The sequence below is a fragment of the Tupaia chinensis genome, unplaced genomic scaffold (assembly GCF_000334495.1).
Source record: "Tupaia chinensis unplaced genomic scaffold, TupChi_1.0 Scaffold000182_1, whole genome shotgun sequence".
NCBI lineage: Eukaryota > Metazoa > Chordata > Mammalia > Scandentia > Tupaiidae > Tupaia > Tupaia belangeri.
The window spans coordinates 3573485-3593625 of record NW_006159657.1 but is presented as its reverse complement, the minus strand read 5'-3'; the positions used below and the strand labels follow the sequence as shown (position 1 = coordinate 3593625).

The 20141-nt window shown below is 44.4% G+C and overlaps 1 protein-coding gene across 4 annotated transcripts in view; it reads right to left on the bottom strand.

Moving 5' to 3' along the window:
• Window positions 1-20141, bottom strand: part of SNX29 (sorting nexin 29) — a 535094-nt gene that overhangs the window by 82794 nt on the left and 432159 nt on the right. For all 4 annotated transcript variants that reach the window (XM_027771071.1, XM_014587074.2, XM_027771069.1 and 1 more), the window contains one exon: window positions 3948-4088. In XM_027771071.1, coding sequence (XP_027626872.1) covers window positions 3948-4088 — 141 coding nt within the window. The remainder of the gene's footprint in view (window positions 1-3947; window positions 4089-20141) is intronic.

The window sequence follows — 20141 nt, the reverse complement described above, 5'->3', positions numbered from 1 at the left end:
CTTTAATCCCCAAGTCCATTTATTTGCTAATGGGGTTATGGGAAGGGGTAAGGGGAGATGACACACCACTCTATGAGAGTCTACGGGGGAGAAGTCCACTGCTACTAGACAGTCCTAGGATTGGCAGGGATTGGTCTCTGGTCTGGAGATGAGGGTGGAGAGCATGAACCAGGGCTGTGAATGACCTGCCATGAGGGGAACCCATTTGCAGTGCCTGCTCCTAGCACAGGAAGAAGTGCCACTTCCTGCTTTCTTTCTAAGTTACTAACTCCAGTAAAACCCTCAGACCTGAGCTTCCTCTCACGACCCCTGATCCTTGCACTCCAGTGCCATTAGCACTGGTACTGTTCTTGGTGGGAGTGTTTTGTCTTCCACAAGTTTGTATAACTGCAGGGCTTGAGGAGGTAGAAGGCAGGTAGTGAGCTGCTTCGGGCTGCACAGAAAGCATGTAAATGTGCACTGTGTGGCCGGCTGAATAACGGCCCCAAAATACCCACGTCCTAATACCTAGAGCCTTCCGTGGCAAAAGGGACTTAGCAGATGTGATTAAATTAAGGATCTCAGGATGGGGAGATTATCTCCACAGGCCCAAAGTGCTCACAAGGACCCTTATAGGAGGAACAAGGGTGAGAATTAGAGGAAAGAGATGGCAGCAATGACATAAGCAGAGCCCACGGTGATGTGGCTGCTGTCTCTAAGACAGAAGAGGTCCCCGAGCCAAGAATGTAGACAGCCTCTAGAAGTTGGAAAAGGCAAGGAACAAATTCTCCTTCAGAGCCTCCCAAAGAGCTAGCCCTGTGCAGACACCTTGACTTTTAGCCCTAAGGCTGATTCTGGGCTTCTGGCCTCCAGAACCATAGGACAATAAATGTTTTAGGCCCTTACAGCAGCAGGAAATGAATACACATGGCAAGAAATTTTGCCATCCAAGTTCCTTGACTCAGGTTTTTGCTAGAACTGCTTTCCCTAGGCAAGATGCAAATGGACCAAGTTCACTAAAGAGGTGCCATAGGAGGGCCACCTCAGTGTAATGCTGCCTATAAGTGAGAATACCTTACAATGACAACAATATGCTGATTAGGCAGAATCTGATGACATTTTAAGACATTATGGATAGGCCCCAAGGTTTGTAAAGGTCCATAAATCATTAGATTATATCAGTGTATAACTTCCCCGAGCCAAGAATGTAGACAGCCTCTAGAAGTTGGAAAAGGCAAGGAACAAATTCTCCTTCAGAGCCTCCCAAAGAGCTAGCCCTGTGCAGACACCTTGACTTTTAGCCCTAAGGCTGATTCTGGGCTTCTGGCCTCCAGAACCATAGGACAATAAATGTTTTAGGCCCTTACAGCAGCAGGAAATGAATACACATGGCAAGAAATTTTGCCATCCAAGTTCCTTGACTCAGGTTTTTGCTAGAACTGCTTTCCCTAGGCAAGATGCAAATGGACCAAGTTCACTAAAGAGGTGCCATAGGAGGGCCACCTCAGTGTAATGCTGCCTATAAGTGAGAATACCTTACAATGACAACAATATGCTGATTAGGCAGAATCTGATGACATTTTAAGACATTATGGATAGGCCCCAAGGTTTGTAAAGGTCCATAAATCATTAGATTATATCAGTGTATAACTTCCGTCCTTTTTTCAAAAGAGTGTACTCATTCTACAAGCATAGAACTTCTTAGTCTTCCATGTGTATGGGTTCAACTTCACTTTTCTTCTACAGAAAAATGATGGAAAGATTTATACGAGACCTGAATAAACCTACTGTTTTAACCATTTAAAAATCCACCAGATCTTGACATGGTCAGATTTCCAACCTGGCATGAAAATATAAATCTCGGGACTTACCGGTCTTTCTGACTGGTACATGTGAACAAATCAATCAGATATAGCAATTTTCTATGTACAAGGACTGGGCACGGGGTATGGAAACTCTTGCTCTGATTTCTATGATGAAGGTCAAAGGGAATTCTAGTAAGGTGCCTCTTGAAGAGGGAAATGAGCAATTTGTCCCCATGGGACCTGCCACATGGATGTCAATACAACAGAACAGCAATTCACACTCTTGCATATCACCATCACCCAGAGGCTGGTTAAACCCAATACAACAGTGGTTCTCACACTGTCTCCTACATCAGCGACACTTGGGGGGCTTATGAACCCAACAGAACAGGGTCCTCATACTCTCTCCTGCATTACCATCACCTGGGGGGTTGTTAAACCCAATAGAACAGAGTCCTCACATGCTCTCCTGCTTCACCATCACCCAATAGAAAAAGGTCCTTACACTCTCTCCTGCATTACGAACACCTGGCAGTGGGGGGGGCTTGCTGACCCAACAGAACAGCATTCTCATATTCTCTCATGCATTACCAACACCCAGGGATTCGTTAAACCCAGACCGTTGATTGTCAGCCACAGAGCTTATTAGTCTGTAAGTCTTGGACAGAGCCCAAGAATATGCATTTCGAACAAGCTCCCAGGTGATGCTGCTGCTGCTGCTGGCTGAGGCCATGCTTTGAGAGCCACTATCACAGAGGCTCACTGTCAAAACAAGGCTCAGTTTCTTACACTGAATAGGAACTCTATTTCATCTGACCGAACTATCCCTTCCAAGCTATTCAACATACTGAAATTGTTGAAATGCCTACAGCTCCTACTTGACGCAGGGCTTCTCCAACTGGGCTACCTACTGGATTCACCTAGATAGTTATTAATCCCCTCAATGGCCAGGCTGCACTCTAGACTGATGAAATTGAAATAAGATGGGGCTGAGGAATGGGCAGAATTCAATGATTTTTAAAGTTCTCCAGGTGATGCAAAGTGCAGCTAAGTTGGAGAACTGCTTCTGTAAGCAGACATGAGAGGTGACAAAATGATGCCAGCTGGCTAAAGCACATGACTCAACAGGGCTCTGTGCCTGGCCCAACCCAGGTCTGCCTTCCTCAGTGCTGGCCCCAGGCTCTTGCCCAGTGATACATATCAGGTGTTCAACAAATGCTTACTGAATGAACGTGTACTAGTCAGCCAACAAGTTTGTAGAGGGCCAGCACCTCCTTTTAAGAGTCCTAAAATGAACACCCGGAAACAAATTACATCAGGATTAATTAACCTTCACGAGAGAGCAACTCTATCAGAAAAAGAACTCCTTTGAGAAAGTTCTACTACATAGAACAGAATATAATGACCAACTCAGGGATGAAAACTAAAAAACAAACTTTGGTCCAAAACAGGGGTGAGAAAACCATAACCCATAGGCCAAATCTAGCCTGCCACCTGGTCTTTAAAAATAAAACCTCATTGGGAACCAGCAGCTAGCGTAATGGCTATGTCGCTGGACTCCCACGTAGTCGACCGCGGTTCGCATCCCGGACCCGGTGGCTTAAAACTCACACCGGGTACATGTGCATGCGTGCCCAAGATCCCAAGAGGAGAATGGAGGAGAAGGAAGGAGAAGGGATTACAGCATGACCATCCCCTCTGGGGGGTGATTTCTCACTTTCTGTCTCTATGTCTCTCTGTCTGTCTGGCAAGCGCACATGCCCTATAGCAAAAACCTCTCAAAAAAAAATAAATAAAGTAAATAAGACCTCACTGGAACACAGCATGGCCACCTGTGTCCGTACTGCTGTGGTTGCTTTCACACTACACGCAGAGTTGAGTATTTTCTGCCAATATGGTACAGTCTGCAAAGCCAAAATGTTTACTTCCTGGCACTTTTCAGAAAAAGTTTTCCAACCCTGTCCTCAAAAAATAGGAAGACATATGTAAATAAATATATAGTATATGACTAGGTGGCAGAATTATGGTGGCTAATTTTTTCTTTTATCAGCTAACTTTTCTTTAAAGAATGCACTTTTTTAAATGAGACTTAAGAAAAAATAATTAGCCCAGGTGTCAGCGGCAGCAAGTGCACTGCCACCTGGCTCCCCGCAAAAGGTGTACCTTGTTTCCAATGGCCTTTTTGGGTGGGAAATTGTAGGCTCTCACTTGAGGGTACTTGTTTTGTAATTTGTGGTGCAAACTCCTGAACTCTGTGTACCGCCGATAGACATTCCACTCATCGTCCTTTATCCGGATGTAGACCTGTCAAGAAAAGGAAAGAGAAAGAAAACGTAAACTTCTCCTAAAACTCACATTCCAAAGTAGTAGGATTTTGGAAATGCTCCACTCGTGAAGGCCAGCACCACCAGAACATAGACCTCGGGATGCCCACAGTTCCTGACACTGAATAGGAACTCAGTGGTATTGGCTGAACAAATGGGTAAGTGAAAGAATGAGGCAAACGCCGGGTTACAGAAACATCAAGAGCCTAATTAATAGCAAAGGTGCATTTTCATCACATGGGTACTAAAACAAAACTGGTTGCTGGTGAAAAGCCATTCAGCCTCTCCAGACACTTGTTTCCTCATCTATAAAATGGAGCAATACAGCGCCTCCATGCCATGACGGGATGGAAAGCATGGGTTCAGGTATGTCTTTCATATACCTGTGCCTGGGAACAAGCGGACCACCACTGCATGACGTGAAATTGGATTTGGGAAAGGAGGAGGGGACCAGAGTTGAGATCTGCCCAAATGGATGGAAGGTTACATCCAGATGGGATAAGCACAATTGAGGCATAAACATTCTTTTTTATTTTAATCAAATTATGACTCGCAAGCGAATGCTCTAGGGCTACAAACATGCAAGCTGTTTCACCGACTCTTTACAGGGCCTGACACCTTCTAGGGACACATCGAAACTATATCACAAGGAAAAACAGAGAAGTGGAGAGAGATCAATGCACTTTAAGAAATTACACAAGAATAGCCCAGAGGGTAAAGTTCCCACTGATAAATGGCATTAGTAATTTACATCAGTGAATGTCAATACTCACCTTAAAAATCTCTTTAATCATAAAAATAGGCATCGCTAACATGAGTGATAAATTCTGCCTCTACATGAAAACCACCCATCATTCCCAAATGCAGACTTACATATTTGAACTTTGGTAAGGCAGTAACAGGTCTTCCACAAGATTTTTGTGAACAAGAGAAAGGAAGGCTTTCACCAAAAAAATTCAATTAATGCATACAAGTTTCCTGTGGAATTAGATGGAGAAAGAGAAGGTCTATCAAGTTTCTGGAAGCCCCAAGCTAAGAAGAGCAGTAAATACACTGGACAAAGACACAGTGATCTCAACAGCCTTGAGGAATGAGTCAAATCCAAAATGATTACAGTTTAAAAGATCAATGTGTAGTTCTACAATAAAATCCCCAAATGTGAACACCATAAGAATAAGGTGAGGAAGATCTGGCATAGTAGTAGCCTATGGGACAAAGACTTAAACCTCTAAATGAATGACACAGGAGGAGCACATACATACATACATACATACATACATGCATACATACATACATACATAGCCTGCCCATGTAATTGCAGACCTCATTGAAAGGTATATGACAGATTCCAGAATAAAGGAGTTGAAAGCCAAGCTCTAAACTGCCCCAGCCAGCTTACTTGCATTTGGTTGCCACCCTGTTAAAAGATGAACGGAACATGCCCGGAAAGGCCCAAATCACTTGCTATTCAACGTGTGGTCCATGGACCAGCAACAGCAGCATCATGTGGGAAGATGTTAGAAATGCAGAACCTCAGGCTCCACTCCAGATGTACTGATTCGAAATCTGCATTTCATCAAGACTCTAAAGTTTGAGAAGCACAGGTCTTAGCAGATGATTTACAACCAAATTAACAGAAGGAAGATGGAAAATACTGGAGAGTGATGAACTTGAAAAAAAGATCAAGGTGGTAAAGATCTCCGAATTCCTGGAAAGACTGTCATGGGAAGATGAAAGACCACCAGTGATTTCCAGGAAGCAGGCTTACAGCAGGTAGGAACCAAAGGAAGCCCGAAGAGGAAAAGATATTTCTTAAAAGATATTTCTTAAAGTTTCTCAGTGCTGGGTGTTCAAGCAGTGGCAGATGATGACCAATAGAACTGATAACTCAAATGTGCAGGTATTTGGCTTATAAGAGTAAAGTTACATTGGATACAAAAAGACCTTGGAAAGGGTTGGCTGGTTTTGGAGAACTAGAACTTCAGGCCCTCATAATCTCCTTAGACTATGGGAAACATGATGAATCAAATAGCAAATAAACACAGCAGAGCTCAGGGGACTTTAATGCAGCATGTCTGGGGTATTCTTTGAGTCCTCTCGAATGACTGCAAGTGCTAGTTGCCTACCGAGTACCCATTTTTCACTGGGATGGCAAAATGCTTTTTTAAAAAAAATTTAAATTATGTTTTCCTGTCTCTGTTGCAGATAAAAATGGCAGATGAAAAACGAGAAATGATCACTGGGGACGGTGCCACAGTGGTACAACATGATGCTCTGTGAGGCTGACTCACATGGAAAGCTTCTAGATTTACATCCAGAGACTTCCTTGAGAATGCTAGGCAAGTGTATGCTTGTGTGGAGTGGGACTGGGGGCAGATTGTGACATCAGGACCTTATTAGTCTCTCTATCTCTGTCTCACTCTCTAAACACAACTAAAAAAAATCAGTGGGAGCTTTAAAGGCTTCTCAGAAAGCTCTTTAGAAAGATCCATCTTAGTTATTAACAAGTTCCTCTTTGTTCTCCCTGCCTTTCTCTTTTCAAACACATATGTGATGACTGGTGCTCCAACCGCCATATTGTAAGCATGAAAGTATCTTAAGAATGGAACAGGGACCAGCAGGTAGTGATTAAGGCACTGAATTCCCACATGGCCAACCACAGTTCAAGTCCCAGATTTAGTGACTTGCTTTCTCACTTTCTCCCTCTCTCCCTCCCTCCCTCTCTAGTGAGCACATGTGCCCTGTATCAAATTTTTAAAAAATAAATAAATAATGATAAATAAAATTAAATAAATGATTTTTAAATGAGATTTTGCTACAGGGCACCTGTGTTCATCAGAAAGACAGAAAGAAAGTGAGAAATCAACCCCCAGTGGGGATGGCCACACCATAATCCCTTCTCCTCCAGTCTCCTCTCAGGATTTTGGGCATGCATGCATATATGCTTGGCATGAGTTTTAAGCTGCCAGGTCTGAGACTTGAACCATGAACAGCCATGTGGGGGTCCAACAACGTAACCTTTATACCATCTGCTGACCCCAATAAATAATTAAAAAAAAAATAGGACAGAAAGACAGATGGGCCTGGAATCTCTGATGATGTTACAGAGCCACCACACCAATTACTAGATTAATTATTCAAGAACCTTGTTAACAAATGTAATATTCATCTTTAATTTGCTGAAGCTAATATCTTAGAGGTCTTTGTACTAGAGCCAAATGCACTTCTGATCTGAAACATCTTGAACATTTCACACCCATTTGTAGTATATTCTTATATACATCCAACACACACACCTCCACTGCCCTAAACTGCCAAATGCAGTCACTGATCACCACACACAATGGTAATTACCTAGGCCAGGGGAGGCCACTATGCCCATAGACCAAATATGGCCACCACCATTCACCTACCCATTGTCTAGAGCACAATAGCAGAGCTGATAGCTGAAACAGATCACGCAGCCTGCAAGGCTGGAAGTTATTTACTTTCTGTCCCTTTACAAAAAGTTTGATAACTCTTGATCTAGATATTCAGGAACACCTCAATTACTACTATTTTCTCTCTCTAATATGTCCAAGATCCAGTGTAGAGAAGGGCAATCCTCTTGAATCTTACCAACCACTGAGCAGGCTGCAACCTGAGGCCCAGGAATCCATAGCATGCCAAAGCTTCTCTGGAGATTCCGATGAGCGGGCAACCTAGGGGAACCCCTGGCGTAAAGCACAGACTCAGCCTTCCTAGCTATTTCCTCAGCCGTTAAAATGAGGCTCATATATCACACCCCACCCAAGGTGGCACGGAGAACGTTCAGGTACATGAGCATTGCAGCTCTGCTGGGGACCATGTGGATGAGGGGCAATCAATTTGGGAAAGGAATAAAGGGCCTAAGGATAAGGTCTGGACTCTCGCTCATCATCCCCACTGAAGAGAAGGTCACATCCAGATGGGACAAGCACACGTCAAGTACACTACTTCTTTATTTTGACCAAGTGTGGCTATCAAGAGACCACTCTGGGTATACAGAACATGGCCTGTCTCTTCAGCCTTTTACCGGCCCTAGCACCTTCCAGAGACGTACAGCAATTCCATCACAAGGGGAGCCAGAGAAGTGGAGAGACATCGATATGTTTTTTAAAAAGTACACTAGTTAAGAACAGCCCAGAGGTAGTCTCCAATGATAAATGGCTGTTGTAATATGCAATCAGTGAATGTCAATGCACATTTAAAAACCTCTTTAACATAACAGTAAAAACAGGCAATGCTAACATGAGCGATAAATTCTGACTCCACTTTTTTATAACATGCAGCCAAGAGCCAACTATTTTCCCTCTGTGGAAACATGGACCTCTTGGACTGAACTCCAGACCTTGACTTGATTTCTCCAAAGTACCTAAAACTCATTCTGTCTAAATCCGAACCCCTGCAAACCTGCTCTTCCTTCTCCTGAGATCTTGCTCTCCCCAGTGAATGAACCACTGAGTTGCCAAGGTCAGAAATCCGGACATCGGCTTTGAGCAGTCCTGTTCTCTAGTCCCCACATCCGACTACAGAATGAGAACCTGCCAGTTCTACTCACAATACCAGTCCAGGGTCACCTCACTTCTGCCTTGACCACTGCGACAGACCTCAAGCTGTTCTTCTGGCCTCCCACTCTGCCCCCTTCAGCTCACAGTCCTTCAACAACTGCCCACGAAAACACACTCATGCCAATGACTGGGCTCTGGGGGAGGCACGCAGGCAGCCTCTGTGGGTGTAGAAGGCTCCAGCATCATCACAGTCATCCTATTTCAGATCTGCCCCTTGCTTTGAAAAACCTGGATGGTGCCAATTTGCCTGCATATCTTTAAAATGTTCTACAAAATTTTCATATCAGAGCAAATATCCTGTCCTGCAAATAGCATCCCTTGGCCTTCTCACTTCCCACTTTCTTCCCCCATAGTGATGGAGGAAGCAGATATTCAAGAACTCAGAACCTCCAAATGCCAGGATTAGAAAGGACCTCAGAAACCATTAGCTCAATGCCTCCTTTTATAAGTTCTGGGACTGGTGGGACAGCCGCCCTCCTCCTCCCTTTACCTGGTGCCTCTACCTTGAAAAGGTGTGTCCAGGTTTGGGCTCCAAGGGACCAATGGCTTGGGGAGCCACAGGACTGAGGATGTGAGCGTAAATCATAGGGACAAGAACCAGGGCCCAAGAGCAGTAGGAGGCCAGGGCAGCAAGAGCAGGAAGAGGGGGGAAGGAGCGCCATGGGCAACATAATAATGGAACCGGAAAGGAGACACATGCTGGGGCACAGCCTCTTTAGCCAAACTCCCAGATTTGCACCCTGGCTCTGCTGCACGTTAGCAGTGCATCCTGAGAAAGCCACTTACCTCTCTGTGCCTTCACTTTCTCTGTGGGAAATGATGATGGTAACACTGCCTTCCTTGTCATGTCTTAAGGAGGATTAAATGAATTCACATGGCTACTGTGTTTATAACCTAAAAAGATGCCATGTAAGTATACGGTACACAATTAAAACGTAATCTCACGGGTAGATGACCACTAGGAAATGGGTTTTTGAGGTCTCAGAGCTGGGTGCTCAACTTTAACATTAATCCGCCCCAATGGTTTGAATGGTCAAGACTGGGCCAGGGGCCAGCAGATGGTGTAGTGGTTATGTCACTGGACTCCCACATGGTCAACCACAGTTCGAGTTTTGGACCCGATGGCTTGAAACTCATACCAGGCATGTGTACATGTGTGCCCAAAAGCCTGGGAGGAGAATGGAGGAGAAGGGATTATGGCATGGCCATCCTCCCAGGAGGTGATTTTTCCCTCTTACTGTCTATGTCTCTCTGTCTGTTTGTCTGTCTGTCTGTCTGTCTGTCTCTCTCTCTCTCTCTCTCCCTCTCTCTCGCTCTCTCTGGTGAGCATGTACACCCTAAGGCAAAAAGAACCTCTAAAAGAAAAAGAAAGAAAACAAAGGAAAAAAAATTGGGCTGTAGTGAGACATTTATATTTGGCTCAAGAACTACAGCAGCATTCCAGCAGTCAGCATCCCCGCCACCTACCTATTGATTATCATACACGTTAGGCAAATCTCTTCGCTCTGTATCTCAGTTTACTCACCAAGCAAATGAGTATTATGAAAAAAAAAATATATATATATATAAATAAGTCTGGTCTGGAAGCATTCATCAAAATGTCTGGGGGACCAGCAGGTGGCATGGTGGTTAAGGCGCTGGACACTCTCACATGGCCGACCACGGTTCGAGTCCCAGACCTGGTGGCTCACTTTCTCAGTTTCACTCTCTTTCTTTCTCGCTCTCTGATCAAATTAAAATAAATAAAATAAAATAAATAATTCTTTGAAAAAGAGTTATTTATAAAAAAAAAAAAAAAGCCTGGCACCCCATTAGTATTAGCTGCTGCTATTATTATTGTGGTTATTGTTATCATCACCATCATCATCAAAGGCATAAAATTCTGCCAACTTTAAGAAGTATTACCAACAAGGTCACACCCACCCTAATATAATCCTCTCTCCCACAGGCTTCTTGTCTAGTAAAGAACAAGAGTGTAGATTACCTTTGAATCAGAGACCGAGGACTGAAAACAAGTTATCACTGAATTTTAAAAATAAAAATATAAATTATAATGCCCTTCCCCTAAAGAGCTCCACAAATAGGAATCCTAAAGGCCTGCATTTCTCAGGAGCACATGACAGAAGCTCTGGCACTGGGACTGAATGATGTGACCCCTCTAGCCACTATATGTGCCCTGGGAACATCCAGGTTTCTCCCAGGTGGCTTTTTTCATATAAAATGCCAGGGTTTGACAAGATGGTCTGTAAGTCCCCTTACAGCCTGCAAGTTCTGGTTCTGAGTTCTCAGATGATTTATACATTCAAAGCACTTCACTGGGCCTCTCCCAAACCACCCTCTATTACCACTTCCCTGTAGACCAAAGGCTTCACGAAACCAGGAGATGCCTGACCATCAGGCCTGCTCCAGAAGGATTTAATCCTCAAGGAAAGAACAATAGCAAAACCATCCTTGGAGCTTCTTTCTTCAAAGCTCTGCTGTCTGGACTTGCCCTGCCAGGCCAGGGGAAGAGCCTCCTGAGAACACGGGTGATAAAAACTGATGCCAACAGGAGAACTGATGGCAGGGTGGCTTCTGGGTGCTGCCTTCCATACTTCAGCCTCCCCCAGCTCAAATCTGAGGCCTTCACAGAGGTGAGAAGTGCCCAGCAGGCATGCCTGGAACCCACTTCTGTTATACCTGCAGGTCTTTGTTAAGAGGGAGTCACAGAGTCCCTGGGGACCATCTGAGGACTTCACTCCAGCACCTCGGTTCACATTTTCCGCTGCTCTCTGTGCTAATCAAGTCCTGATCTCTCTGGTTAACATTCAAAGGGGAAACAAATCTTCACAAAGCTCTGTAAGATAGGAGTCACCCACTGCCAGACCCAAGAGAGCAAGACAGTATTACTCACAAATTCCAACAAAATACTAACACCTTTGCCATGAACAGTGACCGCCTAAGAAGCACCAAGTAGATACTGGGTGCTGCACAGGGCGTTTCATGTGCCATGCCTTCCTTGCCATGCCAATTTGCCTTTTCAGGTAAAGCCACAGGCTCAGGAAAGGCATCTCTCTTGCTGAGGGATGATGGGAAGATACAGAACGGCAGGACTGCCTGCTACCCAGGGGCTGCAGCTGTCTATCACTGCACACGGCAGCAGTGACTGAAGCCCGGAATGCCACGGCAGCCATGCACATGCATGCAGCTGGGAACAAGGGCCCTTGCTTGATTCCTCTGAGGCCCAGCTGCCCCTTCCGTGGGCAGATCACACGCCCTCAGAATGGTCTCCTCGGTACCAGACGCTCCCCATTTATACCTCCTCCTTTGGATCCAATGTGATCTAACGTAAAGCCATTAAAATTGCTCAGATTTATCTGGACAGTCAGTCCTCCACGCTGATGTTCTTAGCATTCAGAATCAGGAAACTTTCTCTGCAAATTAAGTTGTCCTTGGATTGTACTTAACCAAATTGTGGACTTACTTCACTAAAGAATTGAAAGCGTTTATGCTCAAAATTGTTAAGATTTCTTTTAAAAAAAAGAAAAAAACATTTTAACGGGCTCTTCCTGCCAAATTAAATTTGATTGGCCCCAATTCCTCCTTCTTGAGCCATAAAGATAATAATCCCTCAGAGAAATAAAAAGAGCCGACCTCTTCCAGTATAACAAAGTTCCCTTTAAAAACAAGCAATAAAGAGCCACTTCAAGTCCAATCTCCTTGACTCAGCGAAAATTAGAAAAATAAATTAAATAGGAGGGTAATGTCTGTAATCAGAATCAGGGCAAACCCTCTCTTCTTTGTTTTAAGAGGACGTGTAAATCTCAGGATTTCTTTCCCTTTGGATTTTATATTTTTTTGAATTTTGGAATACTTCCATATATATAGTGAAATGTCTTGGGGATGAGACCCAAATCTAAATACAAAATTCATTTATGTTTCATGTACACCTGTACACATAGCCTGAAAGTAATTTTGGACCATGTTTTTGTACTGTAGCATTTGACTGCGGCCTGTCACATGAGGTCAGGGGTGGGATTCTCCTCTGATGGTATCATGTCAGTGCTCAGTAAGTTTCATATTTTGGAGCATTTCAAATTTCGGATTTTCAGAGTAGGGATGCTCAATCTGTAATGCCTGCAATAACATTGGGAGGAAAGAGAAAGTTTGTGGGGGCAGTAAGGGACAGTCCATCCATGGAGAATCTAGAAACTAATGTATACAGAGGGCCTCAGGAAAAGGCTTTCATTCAGAAGTGTGCCTGCCAAAGCATTCCCATTTGTGCCTGTGCCAATCAGTGTCAGACACCTGCTGTGCTGAGCACTCTCCCCCAGGTTTCTGAACGTCACATAAATGAAATCGTACAGTTTGTGCTGCACTGTGTCTGCCTGCTTCTGCGCATACTGCATAGGTGCAATGCAGCCTTGGCGCTGTGCCCAGTACATATGCTCCCTTTCACTGCTGTATAATATTCCACTGTACAGGTACACCATAACTAATATACCGATCTGCTGGGGTGGACACTTAGGTTGTTTCCTGGATAAGGCAGCTATAAACATTCATATGCATGGCTTTTACACTGATTCCTTTTGGGATGGTAGACCTAAATGTGAATAGTAAAAATCATAAAGCTACTAGGAGAGGCCATAGCAGAATATCTTCATGACTCTGAGAAGCAGGCAAGGATCTTACACAGCATAAAGAGGCACAGAGAAGCCTTCAGGATGCTGTCTGTAACTCTCTGGACAGTGCTTATCCAAGTACATACATAAACTACCTTATAAACTTCAGATTTATGTACCTGATATTTATGTTAATCCTACATTTAAAAACAAAAACAAAACAAAGCCATGTCTTCATTATCCTCAACACAGTGGGCTTTTACCCTAATTTATGGCGCTAGGATGCCCACACTAGCTTAAAGCTAGAACAAGAGGCAGTGGCACAGGCTCCATGGGTGAGCATCCGTGAGGACCTGACACTCAATGTCAGCCTGGGAGGGAGTCCAGAGGCTGGACTGCAGCCTCAGGCAGACATGGTTTCAAATCCTGCTCTCCCTTTGGCTAGCCAAGAGATTCTAAGTCAGTTAATTCACCTCCTCAACCCCTGAGTATCCTTTCAGAAAACAAAGATAGTGCTAGTAGCTATGTCTTAGGCAAGAAGACTGAGTGATTGTGTGCAAGGCGACTTTCTGTACATCTACTAATACATCTCGCCTCCAAGTTTTAATGCTCCAGGTAAAATTTATCACAACCACACTCTTGGTGAGAGGGGGCTGGGGGACACAGGGAGAAGAGACGGACACTTAAAAGCTTATTTTAAGTGGGTCAAAGCCCCAGATCTGATTAACACAAACACAGGCTTTTGGGTCAAAAGAATGTTGGCTCTCAGGTACCCCTGCCAGAGGCAGAACACATCATGAAAGGGCGTGGTTTACATCCTGGCTCTCCCACCTTATAGTTGTGACCCTGGGGATGATCCGTCACTTGGAGACTCAGCTTCTTCACCTGTAAAGTAGGGGTGAGTCTAATCTTGTTGAATGGTTACAAGAGGCTGTGCCTCGCCTCGTGCCTGGCATGCCACAGCAATGGCAGCTGTTAATATTGTAACCCCCGTCACCTTCATCGCCGGCTGCCTTGTGTACATGAACTTCCCTATTACAGAATTAGGGGTAATTATAGGATGTGCAATCACGAAATTAAAGCAGGTAATTACCATGCCTAATTAATTGTCAAATGCTAGGCAGGCGAGGAAACACAAACATAAAGCACAGTCTGTGGATCGGGCAGTTAAGCATCCCCTCTGCTTCCAAAAAATATCAACAAAAACAGCAGAGCTGAGTAAACGACCTTCTCATGTGGGGTTTCAAGTACTAAAACAAACCTAGGAAACTTCTGACTCAGAACAAGCTTGGTGTACCTCTCTGCTGGCTGCAAGCCAGCGGGGCATTTATCCAGTGCCTGTCACACAAGCGCCCAGGTTCCTGAACAAGAGTGCTATTTCAGGAGGAAGACCTCGTAGGAGATAGTTGATGGATCCTGTAAACTTCTGCAAGGATCAAACCCCACTGAGAAACCCACAGACACAAATGCAGAAAGAATTCAACACTAAATGCTCATCTCCACACTGCTGGTTTGGAACCAAAACGTCAAGCTGCCCTGCTTCCTGCAGCATAGGCCAAAGGCCTCCCTCTCCATCGCAAGCTTTCTGCAACTTCTCATTCTCCAAAGTCCTGAACTTTGGACCTAGACATACATTTCTATGCACGTTTCTATGCCATAATATACAAGAGAGATAGAGCCAACTACAACTTTTCTGGACTTACACAAGACCACGTACTACTTGGAAGTGTCTTTCATGTACTGGACATTTTACACATATTCTTTATAAAAGCCCTGCAGTTTTATATGCTTTAAAACTGAGAAATGGAAGGACCAGCAGATGGTGTAATGGTTATACTGTTGGACTCCCACATGGTTGACCCACCAGCTTGCCGGGCATGTGCGCATGTATGTTCAAGATCCTGAGAGGAGAATGGAGGAAAAGGAATTGCCACGTGGCCATCCCCCCTGGGGGGATGGTAATGTCTCACTTTCTGTCTCTCTGTCTCTCTCTGTGTCTGGTGAGCAGCATACCCTATAGCAAAAATCTCTCTTAAAAACAAACTGAAGAGTAGAAGTTGGCACTACTTGCAAGCCCGTGCTGCATCTTCCATATCTCAGAGGTTGCAAGTGCTATCTACAAATGCTAAAACCCCAACGCCCTCCCTTTGTGCAGACTGTTCAGTGCAGACAAGTCAGATGACATTAAGATAACAAAGATTCTTCTAAAAATGGCTTGAGGTTCCTAATTCATTTTGCTTCTTTAATAGCCAAGGAATAAAATGATTTGTGTTTTGGTTCGCAGCCTGTGTTAATGTATCCTAACAAAACTTTCCTTTTAATGAAATGGCTTCATGTGTTATTAACTATAAGTGTCCTCACTGCTAGAACAAAATGCCTGAATTACTGTACGACCATGCTGATGGGGGGATATTATTACAGCCAAATGCCAAGAATAAGATGAATAACTTAGCTGAAGAAAAACGACTTTTCAGTTCAGTGAGTTATGCAAATGAGGCAAACTAGTAAAAATGGAAATGCATTATTTACTCAGAATTGCCAGCACGATTGCACATACCTCTTGAAGAAGAAAGATATTGTATGTGAGTTTCTAAGTGGAACAGTCCCGGCCCTGTCTCTGCTCCCCCTGGACCAGTGGGGCTACGATCATCAACACACTGGTGAGCAGACACTTCATCTCAGGGAGGAAATCTTGGCGCACACGACCTTCACTACACCCCGGTCTGAGCTCTAGAGCGTCTGGACAGTTGACACTAATAACAATGCCTGTGAAGGTGGCATGGCCAGCAGTACGCGAAGAGCAACCTTCCCATCTGATTGCTTGCCTTTTACCTGTTTTCAGAGGTAGAGAGGACTAGACCTAGATTCAGGGTATGTATTCTTCCTTTGAGACCCTATTCAAGTTGGCTCTCTTTCTCTCATCTCCTCTGGCCCTCCTTAGGGTCACCACCAGGTGGCAAGGATGGATGTGTGTTAAATCCATGAACTGGGAATTTGGGGGAGGAGGAGGATAATGAGAGCATGCATCTGCCCAAGAAAATAAATCCATTTACATCCAAACAAGTATTATTTCCCTTACTTTTAGGTCGCTGGAGGAAGAACACAGACATAAGTCAGACCACGTACTACTTGGAAGTGTCTTTCATGTACTGGACATTTTACACATATTCTTTATAAAAGCCCTGCAGTTTTATATGCTTTAAAACTGAGAAATGGAAGGACCAGCAGATGGTGTAATGGTTATACTGTTGGACTCCCACATGGTTGACCCACCAGCTTGCCGGGCATGTGCGCATGTATGTTCAAGATCCTGAGAGGAGAATGGAGGAAAAGGAATTGCCACGTGGCCATCCCCCCTGGGGGGATGGTAATGTCTCACTTTCTGTCTCTCTGTCTCTCTCTGTGTCTGGTGAGCAGCATACCCTATAGCAAAAATCTCTCTTAAAAACAAACTGAAGAGTAGAAGTTGGCACTACTTGCAAGCCCGTGCTGCATCTTCCATATCTCAGAGGTTGCAAGTGCTATCTACAAATGCTAAAACCCCAACGCCCTCCCTTTGTGCAGACTGTTCAGTGCAGACAAGTCAGATGACATTAAGATAACAAAGATTCTTCTAAAAATGGCTTGAGGTTCCTAATTCATTTTGCTTCTTTAATAGCCAAGGAATAAAATGATTTGTGTTTTGGTTCGCAGCCTGTGTTAATGTATCCTAACAAAACTTTCCTTTTAATGAAATGGCTTCATGTGTTATTAACTATAAGTGTCCTCACTGCTAGAACAAAATGCCTGAATTACTGTACGACCATGCTGATGGGGGGATATTATTACAGCCAAATGCCAAGAATAAGATGAATAACTTAGCTGAAGAAAAACGACTTTTCAGTTCAGTGAGTTATGCAAATGAGGCAAACTAGTAAAAATGGAAATGCATTATTTACTCAGAATTGCCAGCACGATTGCACATACCTCTTGAAGAAGAAAGATATTGTATGTGAGTTTCTAAGTGGAACAGTCCCGGCCCTGTCTCTGCTCCCCCTGGACCAGTGGGGCTACGATCATCAACACACTGGTGAGCAGACACTTCATCTCAGGGAGGAAATCTTGGCGCACACGACCTTCACTACACCCCGGTCTGAGCTCTAGAGCGTCTGGACAGTTGACACTAATAACAATGCCTGTGAAGGTGGCATGGCCAGCAGTACGCGAAGAGCAACCTTCCCATCTGATTGCTTGCCTTTTACCTGTTTTCAGAGGTAGAGAGGACTAGACCTAGATTCAGGGTATGTATTCTTCCTTTGAGACCCTATTCAAGTTGGCTCTCTTTCTCTCATCTCCTCTGGCCCTCCTTAGGGTCACCACCAGGTGGCAAGGATGGATGTGTGTTAAATCCATGAACTGGGAATTTGGGGGAGGAGGAGGATAATGAGAGCATGCATCTGCCCAAGAAAATAAATCCATTTACATCCAAACAAGTATTATTTCCCTTACTTTTAGGTCGCTGGAGGAAGAACACAGACATAAGTCTCTAAGAGGAGAGGAAACTTTTTTCTAACAGAATAGATCATGCACCACGGCTGGCCATTGACTTTTACTTTCCATAACCCTGAGCGAGAGGCATTTGCTCTTCTTTCTCACTGATATTTCACTACTGGCCCAACACAGCTAACTAGAAGGGGAGCAAAGACTGTTGCCTAAGCCTGCGGACAACAGGGCTCATACCTTCTATTTACTGTCTCCTGCCTCTTCCGCAAAAACAGAAGCTAGTGAAAAAGACAATGACTCTTACTCCCTTAGCTCACTGAGTCTCCAACCTTAACACCCTTCCTCTGGCTTCAAAAGAAAATATATGACTAGAGGAACAATGGGTGGCCACCTCCAAGAAAGTGAGATGCAGATGGCTTTACAGAACCATGGGATGGGCTCCACTTTATACATCCTACTAAGGAATGTATCTTCAATCCTTCAGAGCCCAAGAAGACCCTATGCCCCAGCCAGGCAACTGCTGTAGCTTCCTTCAGTCCCCAAAGTTGCTAACACCAGCCCCTGCCAGAGAATCAGGGAGAAGATAACGTATGTGTGAAACTGTCCATGCTTGGGATACACGGCTCTTGAGCCTGGCTCCAGGAGAACACTCCAATGCTGAGGAGGAAGCTGGCTCCTTTAGGGGTACTGTAGACTAGAGGAAGGCAGAGAGCCCCTATTTAGAGACCCTTGAGGCTGAGCATGGACTAACCACCTAAGAGGGAGGTCACATCTGAGGGTCCTGCCTCCAAGGGTAGCCACATCTAGTAGTAGCAACCAAAAGCTGTCCTCCATGCTGCATGCATGCAGAACAGGTTCTGTTTTGTTTCTGTTTGTTTGTTTGTTTGCTTTTGCTAGAGGGTGCATGTACTCACCAGAGGGAGAGGGAAAAGCATTCCTAGTGGGATTTTGTTATACTACAATCCCGTATCCTCCATCTCTCCCTTCCTATTGAGATTTTGGGCATACACACACGTGTGTGACATACTTCTCAAATCACTGGGTCTGGGACTCCAACTATGTGGTCAGCCATGTGGGACCAGCTGCTTTAGCCATCAAGCCATGGGACCAGACCTAAGTTGATTTATTATTTCCTGAGGGGTGAAGGTACCCTCAGCAGGGTCTTCACACTGTGATCCTCTCCCAGCTCTGCAATTAGTCAGGATGGCAGACGTGCCTGGAATGTTTACACAATGCTGGAGCCTTCCATGTGGCCTTCAGCATCACATGGACCTACTGCTGTACCACCATGGCTCGGCCCCTATACTATTGATATCGTTTTCTTAAACTATAAAACTAGGCTTGTCACAAATGGGTTTTATTAAGTATGTTCCTTCCACACCTAATTTGTTAAAACTTTTTAAATATTAAAGAATATTAAATTTTGTCAAATAAAATACTTCAAAATAAATTTAACTGAGGAAGTCAAAGATCTACAAACTGAAAATGATAAGATGTCGATGAAAGAAACTGAAGAGAAAAATAGAAAAATATCCCGTGTTTATGAATGGGAAGATATCCATTTACAGAAACAGAAAAAACACAATGCTAAGAGAGATTGTGATTGTCCTCACTCCTCCCATACACACATATAATGCTAAGTATGAGTGGTGATAGGTGTGCTCATTAATTTGATATGTCTACATTTATCAAATCTTCACATTGTACACACTGAATGTAAACGACTTTTGTCAATTAAATATTTTACAATTTAAAAAGTAATGGACGATAGAAAACAAAGTTCTAGCCTGGTCTCAGTTGTTGGAGGGACTATGAGGCACAGGCCCAGCTGTTACATTTGAATTTGAATAGCAAGAGAAAGCACCGCGCCCCCCAGCCCAAACCCAGGTTGGCAGCTGTGCCCAGGAGCCTGGTGTCCTAATGAGGGTCCTCTCCGGTATGGCTGGCAGCATCTGGGGCCACAAAGAAAGTCACAAGGGGCAGATCCTTGAGCACATAGGAGACTGTTCCTGGGAAACTCAGAAATAGCTGGAGCCATTTTGATAGGAGCTAATTTCCGGCGATCAAGCTGCCAGGGCTCTGACGATCGTATCTGGGGAATTTAAAAGGAACTATGACTTCACCCTGCAGTCGCCCGTTGCAGTCTGAATATGTGAGTCACGCACGTCATACCCCCTTAGCCATGTGCGCTGCAAGACACGGTAGCTTGCCAAAAAGTGGCTGTTCCATTCGTAGTGCTGATCTTACACACGGCTTTCAATTTCACTGTGCAGGGAGAATTGTTCTGCTCCTCTCTTCCCAGATATAAATACCAGCCAAGTCTTTCTGGGGTTGGGGAAGGCAGTAGGAAACAGAGCTAGG